Here is a 12,831-nt window from a genome sequence, read left to right as displayed (position 1 = left end):
GCAAGATAAACCTATCCAAAGATATACTTAAGAGTACATTCCATACTGTGTGTCCCTTCTTAGGAACAATCTGTAAGAGAAATAGTTGCTTGCAGTTGACATTATTGTTTCAGACCCTGAAATACTCACCCCTAGCAGCAGCAACCACAAGCAATGTGCACTGAAGTACTGCCACTAATGGCAGCCTTACACTTGACCTTTATTTAAATGTCATCTCAATAATGACATAAATTGTTAGCTATATTGCAGTCTTTACTTCCTTTAACTCTACTGTCTCTTGTCTCTCTTCTTGGTGACCATCACTTGCAGAGCCTTAAGACACCCAGCACTCCTCTTTTGCTCTCCAACATCTTGGTTTTAATGGTTTTGGAAAAAGATATGTCTTATAATGTGGGAAAGGAGAAGTATCACATAGGCAAGCAGAATTCTATCCCTGAATGTTAAGAAAAAAGATTCTGTAAAAGGTTCTTTTTGTCACACTGCCAATTGCTCTAGAGAGGAATCTTCGCATTTCTGGGTATTTTAAATATTTATCCTTGCAAGCTGCCTAGCCCAGAGGAGTCGTGTGTATGAATATGCAAATTGAAGTTGTTTAATTTTCAGCTCATAGGACTGTGGAAAGGGACAAAGGAGGTAAAATTCCAAACCTCCTTTCTAGAAGCAGCTTCTACCTTTTATAGAAGCTGTGGCTTACAGGTAAAAACAGCAAGGAATGAATTAAAAGCTCCAAACCACTATTTTTTTAGAAGTGCAGTAGGGAACATCAGCTTTATTTCAAACAGACAATGCAAAAGATAGTATAGCTTCCTAGCAGCTCTGCTGAGACACAAAACTCTTCTTGTCTTCAGTAATTTTGTGCCAAAGCCCAGCAAAAACCAGGGAACATTTGGGAGAGAAGTGCAACTCACCAAGATGGTCACCACCAAATACTGGAAGTGATTGCGGAGGCCGGCAGCGTGAGTGCAGAACAGGACAAAGTTCCCCTGCTCCAGCTGTTGAATTTAAGACATTTGGTGACCACCAAAAGACAGAGGGAAATTTTAAAGAGACAAAAATTGCATCACACTCCATGTCAGTTAAATATAGTTGTAACTGATTTGTTAAATGTAGAGTTTGGGAGTCTCATTCTTCCCTTGTTTGCAACAATTTAAAGAAGCAGTAACTATCCCCTTATCACTGGAATAACATGCCAGTAATATTGGGGCAAGCAAGAGGTAGGCCACACCTAACAGAGCATAAAATTGACCACAACAGGAATGGCCCTATGAAAGGATTCTGTCTCAAGTCTTTATTCCCTATGTCCCAGTTGCCTTGTGTTGTCTCAGCTGCAGGCTACTGCAAGAAACTTCCCCAGCAAGGCCATAAATCTTTCTCCAGAATCTCTGACTCCAAAACAAGTAACATTGCAGCTGTAATAACACTCCTGCCAACTTCCTGTAGTAAAGCAGCTGGTTTTGTATGCACCCTCAGCTATGGAGTGTAGCTTTGGGTCAGATATCTCCCTACATCTGAATCCTCATCAGATGGGAGGATCTAACTGCACTGTGTTATATGACAGGTGAAGCCACTGCCACCACCATGCTTCTGCAGAACTCAGGGGGATTCTGAACACCCAAATATGATGGAGGGCCAGCTCCAGCCATTCTGCAGAAGCAGAGTGACAGAGGAGAATTGAATACTCCTGCAACTGCAGCATGATCAATTCTTGCTCCCTTTGTGTGCTTGTAGATTACAGGTGGCCAATCACCTATATACAAATTAGGATATCCAAAGGGTTGTATCCTGTCTCAATTGCCACAAAACCCTTCCCTAGTTTGTGTCCCTGTTTATGCTGCCCTAATTTTAGACATAGAATATCACACTCTGGAATTACAGCCAATGCATCTTTACCTGCCTATTCCTTTTGCTGGGCAGTAATCCACTCTCTAAATTCCACAAAATCAGTGTCCCTCCCTCAAGTAACAGCAGCAAGGGTTGCTCATTCTGGCTCAACTGGAGTAACAGAGCTTTCAGCTTCTGCCTCCCCTCACACCTTCCCTTCGGTCTGCACAAACAGCAAAACAGAGAGATATGGACTGACAGATGATCTTTTCCTCTCTGGGTGCTGTCAGCAAGTAGTTGGCTGCCAGCAACCAGATGTGCTCTGTGTCCCTGCTGACTGAGGGGATGCTGGAAGGATGTGGACAATAAGGGACCTTTCATCTGTCATCTTCTCCCTGTCTCTTCAGTTGCTCACAGTACCTGCAGATCTCAGACATGAGCAGAAATAACTTCTGTTATTGTTTCTCACCCTTGGGTATTCCAGCAAGGACTAGCAGATGCTGTGCCCAAATCCAGGCCAATTAAAAAAGTTCAGTGCTTCTTTGGCAAACAAACTTTTAAGCAGTCCTTCCAAGGAACTTAATAATTCACCAGGACTGCTGGTGAGCACCACACTGCTCTCTCACATGTCATTTTCTTGCCTTCTCTCCTGCTACTACCTTGATCAATGGTTCACATGACTAAGAGTCTCTTGGCAAAAATGTGATAATCATTTGCTTTTCAAAATAAAGCAAACTTCAACTGCTATGTACAAGATCAGAGTAAAATAATATATTTACTGAATTGAACATGTCCTAAAAGTCAGGCTTTTAGGACTGCTGTACTTACGGGGAGTTAGGGTTTCCTACTGAGTGGCTTTTCAACAGCTCCTCTCTATGGGGGGATGCACTGCACCTTTCATGAGAGCCACATCCAATTGCAGGTCCTCATTTCAAAATGAGCTCTACCTAGCTCTGACACAGGTAAGACCTCCTGCTTCTGAATGTCTTCTTACTCTGACCTAATGCCTTCCATCACAAAAGACTCCACAAGACCCAGTGCAGCCACTATCTGAGAGCAGTCACCTCCACAAAGGAGAGGGGCAACAGTTTAAACAGGGCACACAGAGAGAAGAACAGACAGAAGAGAAAAAGCATTCTCTAAGCAACTGAAACCACAGGAGACTGTGGGTGGATAACACAGAATGACCCAGACTGGGTCACTAGGACTAGTTCTTCACCTTTTATGAAAAAGAAAAAAAAAAGAACAGAAAAGAAAAGAAGTCTTTACATGGTCATGACTTTGGCTTTGCTTCTCCTTTGTTAGAACAATCTCCAGCCACACAGGACCCCAGGCACCAGAAGAGGACTCTGGTTCCCTACTGATTTACAGGGGAAGGCAACACCCCCCAGATCACCCCTCCAGTCACCAGCCAAAGGTTATTTGCATTTCAGACTCTCCCATGCTGGGAGTGGAATGAGGCCAACAGACAGACTGAGGGTCTGAAGTTACCTGAACTGCTGTCGAGATGAGAAGGAATGAAGCTGTAAGCTTCACATATGGACCATGCTTCATGGTGAGTGCAAGCCCCTTACAAAAAGGAATTGCTCTGTCTGAATTTAAGGCATAAGGATCTAAGAAAACCAGAACACATAAAATAAAAATCTTTTCAATAAAGGAATGTGAAATAACAATTATTAAATCGAGGCACATTTAAATATAACTTACCATCCCTTTCCTTTACTCCAAGAAAAAGAACGACAATTCCAAGGAGGTACACACCTGCTATGACCCCTGCTGCAATCATGTAAACTTTTGCCTTTCAAAAGGAAAAAAAAGACATTTGAAATTTTTACAGAAGAATGACAAGTCATTATGAAAATTTCAGTCCCTTTTTGGTTAGCCACCTGCAAATGAAAAAATGCCCATCTGCATACAGCCAGATGCATCTGCTGCCTCTCTGAAAAATGTTCACTTCTGCAGTTCATTTATAGACCACACCTTAGGATGAATTCAGACCATACACATATATATTTCTTGAAGCAAAAAAAAAAAAAAAGAAGGAGTGAGCAAAAGGGTTACTGTGTTGGCAACCTGAATGTTTTAAAAATTTGCTTATGTTGAGACTAACTGCAGACATACACAGTCACCTAATCAAAACCATGCATCATCCACAGAGGCATTCTAATTTTCAGAAAGTCCAGTTGATCTGGCTACACAGACTGCAGTCTGGAATTTCATGGTGTATGGGAGAGTTCCCAGTACTGATGTAAACATAGTTACTACAGTTTCTGCATATACACATAATGATAATAATGTCACATGATGATAATAATGAATTTTAGAAATCATACTTACATGCCAATGTTTTGAGAATATGGTACCTTGCATGCTGGTTTTCCCAGTTATTTAGTGACATATCCAAGCAAATTCAGAAATCTTTGCTTCCTTTTAGCCAGGGGAGCAAAGCCTCCAAGGATACCTCCCACACCAGCAGATCACATTTACTGTTTCTAACTCTGATTACACTGACTTTGAATTAAAGCTTTAAAAAATATTTTCCTTTAGTATGATGCAATAATTTACCTTATACTGTGTTATCAAAGATAGCTTATAGATCTTTATGAAACAAGGATTACTTCATAGGAAAACTGAATTCCAAATTATTGGTTATATATTGTAGATTAAATTATTATAAGTCTAAGAAGAAGTTAATAAAAAAATGCAATTACAAGAATGTACATCAAAATATAAATACATTTAGTATAGGTGCAAATGCATTCAGATGAACCATGTAAGAATAGAAAATTTTCAAGAAAACAGCTTTTGTTAAGATGTTTTGTGACAGAAAATAACATGGTCAGATAAAGGAATACAGGACTATTCTTTATATGGAATAAAGGTTCGGGATTTTTTTATATCAGAACTATAAATTAAGTCACAGAGTACTTTCACACTGTTGGTTATGGCTTGCACAGAATACAGAGTGCAGTAGTGGAGATACCTGAATTCACTCAAACAAAGCAATTTCATCCTGAAATGTAGGTGAGACAGGAGAGAAGGGGATTAAAAAAAATGAATAGTAACAGGACTCCTTTATGATTTTCATATTTTGTTTTTATGCATTTGTTAATTTGCTTGAAGCATTTGAATTAAATGCTGTGTTTCATCATTAAATGTCATTTGAGCTTAAACCATCAAGGATACTCATGGCAGGCCAGATAATACTCTCTAACCCTAAACAAAACTTGTTAGCCCATCTACAACTCCATCAATGCTCATGTTTGGTTTCCAGTAGTAAAGATCCATTCATAAGCTTACAGTAACAACTTCAGGAGAGCTTAAAAATTACCATTTCTTCCACTTCCTTTTTTTCAGTAAGGAGCAAAATAATGCCAGCAAAATAATGTTGTTCACTAAGTGCTTTTTAAGACCAGGTGTGCTCTTGAGCAGCTAAGAATTAGTCCTTGTGACAAAAAGAGTCAGGGTCATACTCCTAAAGGGCACTAAAAGAAAGTCAAGATTTTCCCTCTTCTAAATATTTCCTGATGGAGATACTTCAATTAATCTAGTCTTGCCTCAACTTGTAACTTAATGCCCATCAGCCATACAACCAAAATTCAAGATCCATTAAGATCTCCTCTTTATTGTGCAATTAATTAGGTGCAAATTCTGCTCTGTGGTGTGAGGAAAGGGCAGCTTTCCAGTCACACTGCAGCTTCTTCAGACCTGAAAAATGTTTGTGTCTAAAAGCTTTCCCATAATTTCCCAGTTTTAGTATCTAGTTTAATGAAAGATATTGCCTCTACCTACAAACTCTGGCTACTTTAGGCTATGGATTTTTGCTAGTTTTTCAAAATAAAAAACCCATTGTGAAGTTTCTTTCTCCATCTCCCTCCTACCTCAAAAAGGACAGGAAAGCACATGTGGTTAAACAGAAAGGAAATAAATCAAGACTGTGTATTTTTTTTTTTCTCCTTGAAAGCCATTTCAGAGGTTTCAAAATAGAAATTGGGGATTTTAGTCTGAAGTAGATTCAGACAAGGAATCAGCTGTGCAATGAAATTCAGCTTGCTCCATGACTTTTCAAGCTACTTGTCTTGACAAGTGACAGAGGTGCAATAAACACAGTAGTGCTCTACATCAAACCATTGTCCCAGAAGCTAAAAATGAAGGCAGGATGAAATTCTGTGTCTCATTAAAACACACACTACAAGTTACCAAACAAGCATCTTCAAAAACACATTATTCAGCCATAAAATGACATGGCCACTTGGAGAAGCAGCCCAGCTGTCCTCAGACTGTGGCCCAGATCAGCTCCATGAGAAGCCTGTGCCAAAAAAACAAGGATCAGGTGGCACAGAGGCAAAGAATAGTGTCTGGGAATGGGGGGAGCCAAGGCTTTGACCCCTTCCTGGACCACCAGTGCTGATGCCTGAGTATGCCAATCCAAAACATAGATAAAAACATACCTTAGCTTGTGATTTTACTGCTGCTGAAGCATGATAATAGGAGCTACTCCACTGCATTAGGAAGAGCACAAATATGTACTTCCTCATTTGCATCAAGCATTTGAGATTAGATTCAGGTCAAGGAATCTTCTTCAAAGGGTATTTTATATACTGGTTGGTACTTGCACTGACAGAGCAACAGATGAAAGTATAAAAAGAAAGGATGAATCCAGCAGTTGGTAAATTGGAACCAACAATCTGCTGATTTCACAAGTGACATAGGAAAAAAAAAATCCCTGCACAATGTAATTGTTTAATTCAGGGCCTGTTTCAAGACCACCACAAACAATGGAAGACTATCAAATTGTGTTAACTGAGGTTTGGATCAGGTTTTAGGTTTTCCTCCCAGATACAAAACCTTCCTTGTTTCTCAAAAAATATAAAACTCTAGTATGAGGAGATTAAATTATTTTTGCAAAATTACAGGAAAAGCCTGTCATGGAAAATTAAATAAATAAGCATGGATCCCTAGGTTCATTCCACATGTTAACCACTGAGATCTGCCCCCACTAATGGGGTGTTACCAATCATTTGCTTTCAACAGTGCTTTGTACCTTCACAAAAGTACAGATTGCAAATAGGACTTGGTTCTGTTCCCAAAATCGCCATTAATCTGTACAGGAGATCTCCAGTGGTAACTCCTCTGGAAATCAGTGTTGCTGAACTGAAAGATCATGCTGTATCAACCCTTTTTTCATGAATCATAGAATGCTTTGGGTTGTATGGGACATTCAAAGGTCATCTCATTCCAGCCCTCTGCCATGGGCAGGGACATCTTCCACTGGACCAGGTTGCTCTGAGCCCCATCCAGCCTGGCACTGAGCACTTCCAGGGGTGGAACATCCACAGCTTCTCTGGGCAACCTGTGCCAGTACCTTGTCACTCTCAATGTAAAAAAAAAAAAAAAAAAAAAGAAAAAAAAAAAAAAAAATTCTTCCTAATATCTAATCTAAATGTATCCTCTTTAGTTTAAAACCATTCCTTCTTGTCCTGTCACTACAAACTCTGGTTAAAAGTTTCATCCATCTTTAAAATCCCCTTTTTGTACTGAAAGGTTGCAGTAAGTTCTCCCTGGAATTTTCTGTCCTCCAGGCTGAGTCCTCCAACCTTCTGACCATTTTTGTGACCCTCCTCTGGCTCTGCTCTAATAGGTCCAGCTTTTTCTTGTGCTGGGGACCCCAAAACTGGATGGAGTATTTCTGGTGGGGTAAAAGGTGCTTTTCTTGCTAAGCTTCTAAAAACTGTAAATCAGCCCCTAGTGAAAAGGAAGGGTGGCCATGTCCCTCCCAGCTGCTTTATGGGTTTGGCACCTCCTGCAAAGCTCCTCAGAGAAATTCTGGTGACACACTGAGAAGGGATTGCAAGGACAGCAAAGATGGAAAGCATTGTCTGCAGCAAGGTCATTGCCTCAGCTCCAGCACCACTGATCTCAAGGAGGTCATCTTCATGCTCATCCTGCTGGACATGATCTGGTATTAGAGAAACATCCCCACCCTTCTCCATAGGATATTTTAGTGTGTTCCCATAGACACTTACTTGATGAGACAGGGGATCTGAGGGGTCTGGAATGCTGGGAACGTCATGCCAGGAGTCAGTGGTGTTTACTGAGGGATTCACAGTGCAGTGGGGAGAGACATGAGCACTGGCCACAATCTGCCCCTGAAGTGCAGCTCCAATCAAGGTCCCAAGCACTTCCATGGTCATTCCTAAAGAATGGAAGCACAAATGTGCACTGAGGATGAGAATCTTGCTCATCTACCTCACTGAAGGGAAAGGTTATCAAACTATTTCCTCTTACAGGAATGAGCAATGCCAAGAACAGAAGAACTGAAAGGTCAATAAGGAAGAGAGTTGCAGTTAGTTGCAAGGGAAGAGAGTTTTGTCATTTATTTTCTCATCAGTTTTGAGAAGAAGCATCCATGAAAGAGCCTTTTCTCTACAAGGTGCATGAGAGATGTGAATGCTGAGATTAGGAGCCACAAGGAGATAACATGGAGATCTTTCATCCTGAGGACCAGAGTAGAACTAATTTTTAAATGCCATGTTTTCCAAAGTAGGACTTGGAGTCATGACATCAGACTGTTCATCTCAAACTTGACAGCAACTTGTGAAACACTTATCTAATCAGACCTCTAAGTCCTCCAACTGTAAAATAAAGTGATACTTGCCTCAGGTTTATGGAAATAGTACAGCTACAAAGCTCTTGGAAACAGCAGGTGCTGTTCTCAATTGCCTAAGGCCAGAGTCAGGCAGAACTATCTACCTCAACCTCAGAGAACAATTCAGATCACTAATTCTCACCAGAAAAAGGGATCATCTGAAAAAAAACAACCAAAGCCTCCACTTAGGAAAACAAAAATCTAACCCTGGGCATCATCTCGAGAAATTGATCAACAACCTGACCAGGTCTTTCAGCTGTGTCAAGGCAAATGGTGAGAAATTTGGGTTCTAGACGCTCCTCATCCTGAGGGATTTCAAGCCTGCTGTGCTTGTTTCCCTGCAATGTGGCCATATCCAGCATGCCCATGGTCAGGAGATAAAGTGAATTCCTGTCCTAGCTCCAGAGAATTTTTACTCATTTTGCATAAAGATACATTAGGGCTGAATGCATGAACAGATTAAAATTGGGGGGAAAGTGTTCCCATTTGTGAGGAAATGGACTTCTCATTAACCCAAACTTCAGGCTTTTTTTTCTGTTTTTTCTCCTTCAGTGGGGTCATATGTGCCAGGGTCATATGTTGCTTTCTGAGAAGCACCATGGAGGATTCTGAAGGGATGCTTCCAGAGCAGGTTGTGTCCTGGTGGTTATGCTCCCTTTGGGATGTGACAGCTGTCTCAAAAGCTCCTAGAAAAATGTTTATTCGAGCCCCCTGATCTATAACAGCCTTCAGTGACCTCAGACATGTGACTTTTTGCGTGTCCCTGTAAAGGAATAAAAATACTTCACCATCTAAAGGGAGGCAATGCACACAGATCCTGAGGGGTTCAGACACTGCAGCCATGCAGGCCATGGGTAGCTATGCGAGATCCACTGAGGAAAAGGGAAGAGAGGCTCCCTAGGAGACCTGGACCTTTTAGACCATTGCTACTTTGTTCCCAAACTGAGAATGCTTTTGAGTGGAAAATTTGAGGCGCCGTGCAACATTAATTTAAACCAATGGGAAGTAAAAAAAGCCCCTTACCAGACTTCACATCCAATCTTACCAGCAATGCTGCAATTCAGTCCATGCACACAGAAATCCTGGAGTTAGATTTGGTGGAAATCTAACTCCAACCTGGTCTCAAGTGTTTGGACACAAACTGGTCTCAGTTGGGTGTTGCAGAGCTTCCAAGCTCAGTGCAAAGGCAATGCACTCAAACCACACCTTCCATTCAAACACCACCTACACATTCATAACCTTTGTCTAGGCTCTACATCTGCATTTTATCAAGAACTTGTATGGAATAAAACCCAGAAGCATCATTAGAGGCACCAGAAATATAACCACTGTGAAACTATTTTCTAAGTAGTAGCAAGAGCTGAGGAACAGGTATCCTTCAAAGTTCTTGTGAGCCCAGAATTTATGATGTATTACTTCCCACATCAGCCAAGAAAGCTGATCTGCCAGCAGACTGTACCTTGAAGTAGGTTATATTTTTGGCCAGAATGAAAGTAGGAGTTATGTTAAAGCAACTTTGGAATCCAGTATTTCTACCTTGTATTGATAGCAACAGCAGAATAAAATTTATAATAAGCAGTTCTGCTTGTCTCCAGCAGAGGGTAATGGATCCTCTGATCCCAACCTTATTTTTAAGAGCACACTTCATACTACACAGCTGTTTTTCTTTTACAGTTGAAGAAATGCCTGAAGAACTGACTGCATCCAAGACAGTCTATCAGCAGGAAGAATTCTCTGTGAAGCCCAAAGAGAGGGAAAAGTGTCTAAGTTAAACACTTACCAAAAAAGGAAAAGATTCTCACATAAGCATGACCATTACAAGACTTTGCTCCAAACAAATATTATATCAACATGCACAAAAATATCAACATTTGAAAAGTCAAAACTATGGTTCATTCCACCATCTTAATTTGGTTTAGGAGAGTAGCTGTACACTCAAAAGTTAAACCCATGACACCATAAATGTGTGACACCTCTCAGCCACAGAGTTCAACAGCTTTTATGAGTACAAGTTTCACATGCCTGTGAACCCTGCATGGGACTAGCAGATCAGAAAGCACATTTATTTGGACCACAGCCTCTGAAGACATAAAACCAGACAATAGAAAACACTAGGTACGTAGATTTAGTTAGAATTTAGGCCAGATGACTCAGAATACAGTCAGTGCCAAAGAATATAACACAACTGGAATCTTCTGCTGTTTAGTCGTGTCCTGTGACTGCCAGTCCAGACTTTTTCTTAAAGATAGTTGATGGTAATGCAAATTACAACAGTTCCTGTCTCTGGAGAGGGATTGGGTTGCTCAGAGGGTATTGTATCTAGAATTTTTGACATTACATTTTCAGTTCTTCTCACTATTTCACTGTGCTTCTGTGGGTCTCAACACAATCAAGGATGTTGAGGGTTAGAAGGACTAATTGAAGAGAAAAGGGATCTTGCCAGTAAGAGAAAACAGATGCAACAAAAAACCCTAAAAGTTATTCTAAAGCAACACTTTAAGGACAGGTTAAGACATAGAGAAGTCTTACATGCAATATTTGACTTTTTTCTCTTTACCTTGCTTAATGCAGTTAGTAAAGAAGGCATGAGAACAGAGCTGAAGAGAGTAGGAGGGAAGGAAACTGTTCTTGCATTCAATTTATGATCTTTACAGGAAATCTTGAAAGTATTTTCACTGCACTTTTTTTGGTCTGATTGATTTGCTTCAAAGCTAAAAGTTTGTCTGGTTTTGGTTGTTGAAGAGCCAGAGATATGGTCTGGAAAGCCTCCTTCTTTTAGCTAACACACTCAGAGTGCTAGCTGTATTACAACAAGATCTGCCTTTAAACTGCCTGGTGTATGTCAGAACTAATTTTAAAAACACAGATGAAATGAAAAAAGATATTTCAGTTGGTGTGAACATGCACACAAAATTACTTTCCTTTTTGGTGAGATTAACTGTCTTGGTTCTATGAATTCTCAATTTTTTTTCTGAGAAAACAGGTCTGGCATTTGAATTTATAACATGAAACATATAAATCTAAGGAAATATGAACTAAAAAAAAAGAAGGCAACTAAACAAAACAACAAACCCCAAATAAAACCAAAACAAAAAACTCCTCAAAATTACTTTCATACTTTCTTGAATTGAATGTTTCTTGGTTTTTCCCCCACAAATCACCTTGAAATTAAATCATTATTCCTCACCCTGACTTGGTTAGGAGTGATTTTTTTATTGTTTCCTCTGGCTAGCAATAAACCAAAAAGAGTTTATAGCTGATCAGACAATTAAATTTGAGACAATTAAATATTAACGTCTCCAATTTAACTAGAAAAATGCAATTCCTTAGAAGACAAATTTGTTTTCATCACATATTAAAATATTCTTATAGAAGTCCAGTTTAGGGACACAAATCACTAGGAACTTCCTATAGATTAAGAAGGATTTTTAATAAAACTCAGCCCCAATCCCCAGGAGAGAGCCCAGGTCACACTCACTATATGCTGTTGCAGAATCTCTGTCCTTCTGGTCTGTGCTGAGAAACATGGTGAGGGCAGAGTATGGTACTTGGAATAACTATGGAAAGAAAGAACATAGGAAATGTCAGGATAAAACTGCTGTACTCCTTTGATATCCAAAAAATGGTTTAATGGGACCTTGGAATTAATTTAGAACATTCATTCAGAACACTAAGAACCCTCAACCAATTTTTTAGCACAAAGACCTGCCTTTTCTTTCTGGTTTGAAAAGCATATAAAAGGAAAACAGTATCTTCCAGAACACAAATAATAAATAATAAAATACCCAGAGGGTTTACCTTGATGTTGTGCTCCTTCAGTTTCCTTGGGAAAACATCCTTCACCAAGAGACTGAAAGAACTTTGCTTTCTTTGCACTAAGACACTATTGTGGTCCTAGCTTGAGCTAACCAACAGGAAGCAAAGCCATAAAGAAGAAATAGAGTTTTCCACTTTATTAAAGCCAGAAGACTACACAAATACCCAAAATATTTCAAACATCTGTCTGATTGTGTAAATCTAGGAGATAATAGTGAAAACTACTCTGTCTTCCAGCACCACCGTGCCACACACTCCTTAATTTAAGCATTAGTTAAGACCATTGCAAAGAGGAACTGGGACATGAACCTGCTTGAATAACCAAGTTCTCTGTGGTGTTCCCACCACCCCAGAGATCTGTAGCCAAATTAAGTCTTGCACTCTGCATCCCACAATGTTTGTACAAAATGCTTTTCTGTTCACCTCCATCAAAAATGGCACATGTGTACATTTTCAAAACTGCCATGGAAACCCTGTGTTTCTCTTTCAAAAGAAAGAGGAAAGAAATTATTTAAAACAAATATGGATGTCTTCTGGATCATCTT

At 39.9% G+C, this 12,831-nt stretch overlaps 1 protein-coding gene across 1 annotated transcript in view; it reads right to left on the bottom strand.

Moving 5' to 3' along the window:
* The window catches only part of MFSD2B (MFSD2 lysolipid transporter B, sphingolipid), a 38,408-nt gene that overhangs the window by 13,092 nt on the left and 12,485 nt on the right, over positions 1-12,831 (bottom strand). Inside the window, exons 6-10 of the mRNA XM_059843315.1 lie at positions 11,949-12,027; positions 7,848-8,017; positions 3,529-3,619; positions 3,313-3,434; positions 909-992 (exon numbers count right to left, since the gene is read on the bottom strand). Of these exons, the coding sequence (XP_059699298.1) occupies positions 909-992; positions 3,313-3,434; positions 3,529-3,619; positions 7,848-8,017; positions 11,949-12,027 (546 nt within the window). The remainder of the gene's footprint in view (positions 1-908; positions 993-3,312; positions 3,435-3,528; positions 3,620-7,847; positions 8,018-11,948; positions 12,028-12,831) is intronic.

The sequence above is a fragment of the Haemorhous mexicanus genome, chromosome 3 (assembly GCF_027477595.1).
Source record: "Haemorhous mexicanus isolate bHaeMex1 chromosome 3, bHaeMex1.pri, whole genome shotgun sequence".
Lineage (NCBI taxonomy): Eukaryota > Metazoa > Chordata > Aves > Passeriformes > Fringillidae > Haemorhous > Haemorhous mexicanus.
The sequence above is the reverse complement of the archived record's forward strand: the minus strand, read 5'-3'. Positions and strand labels throughout refer to the sequence as shown.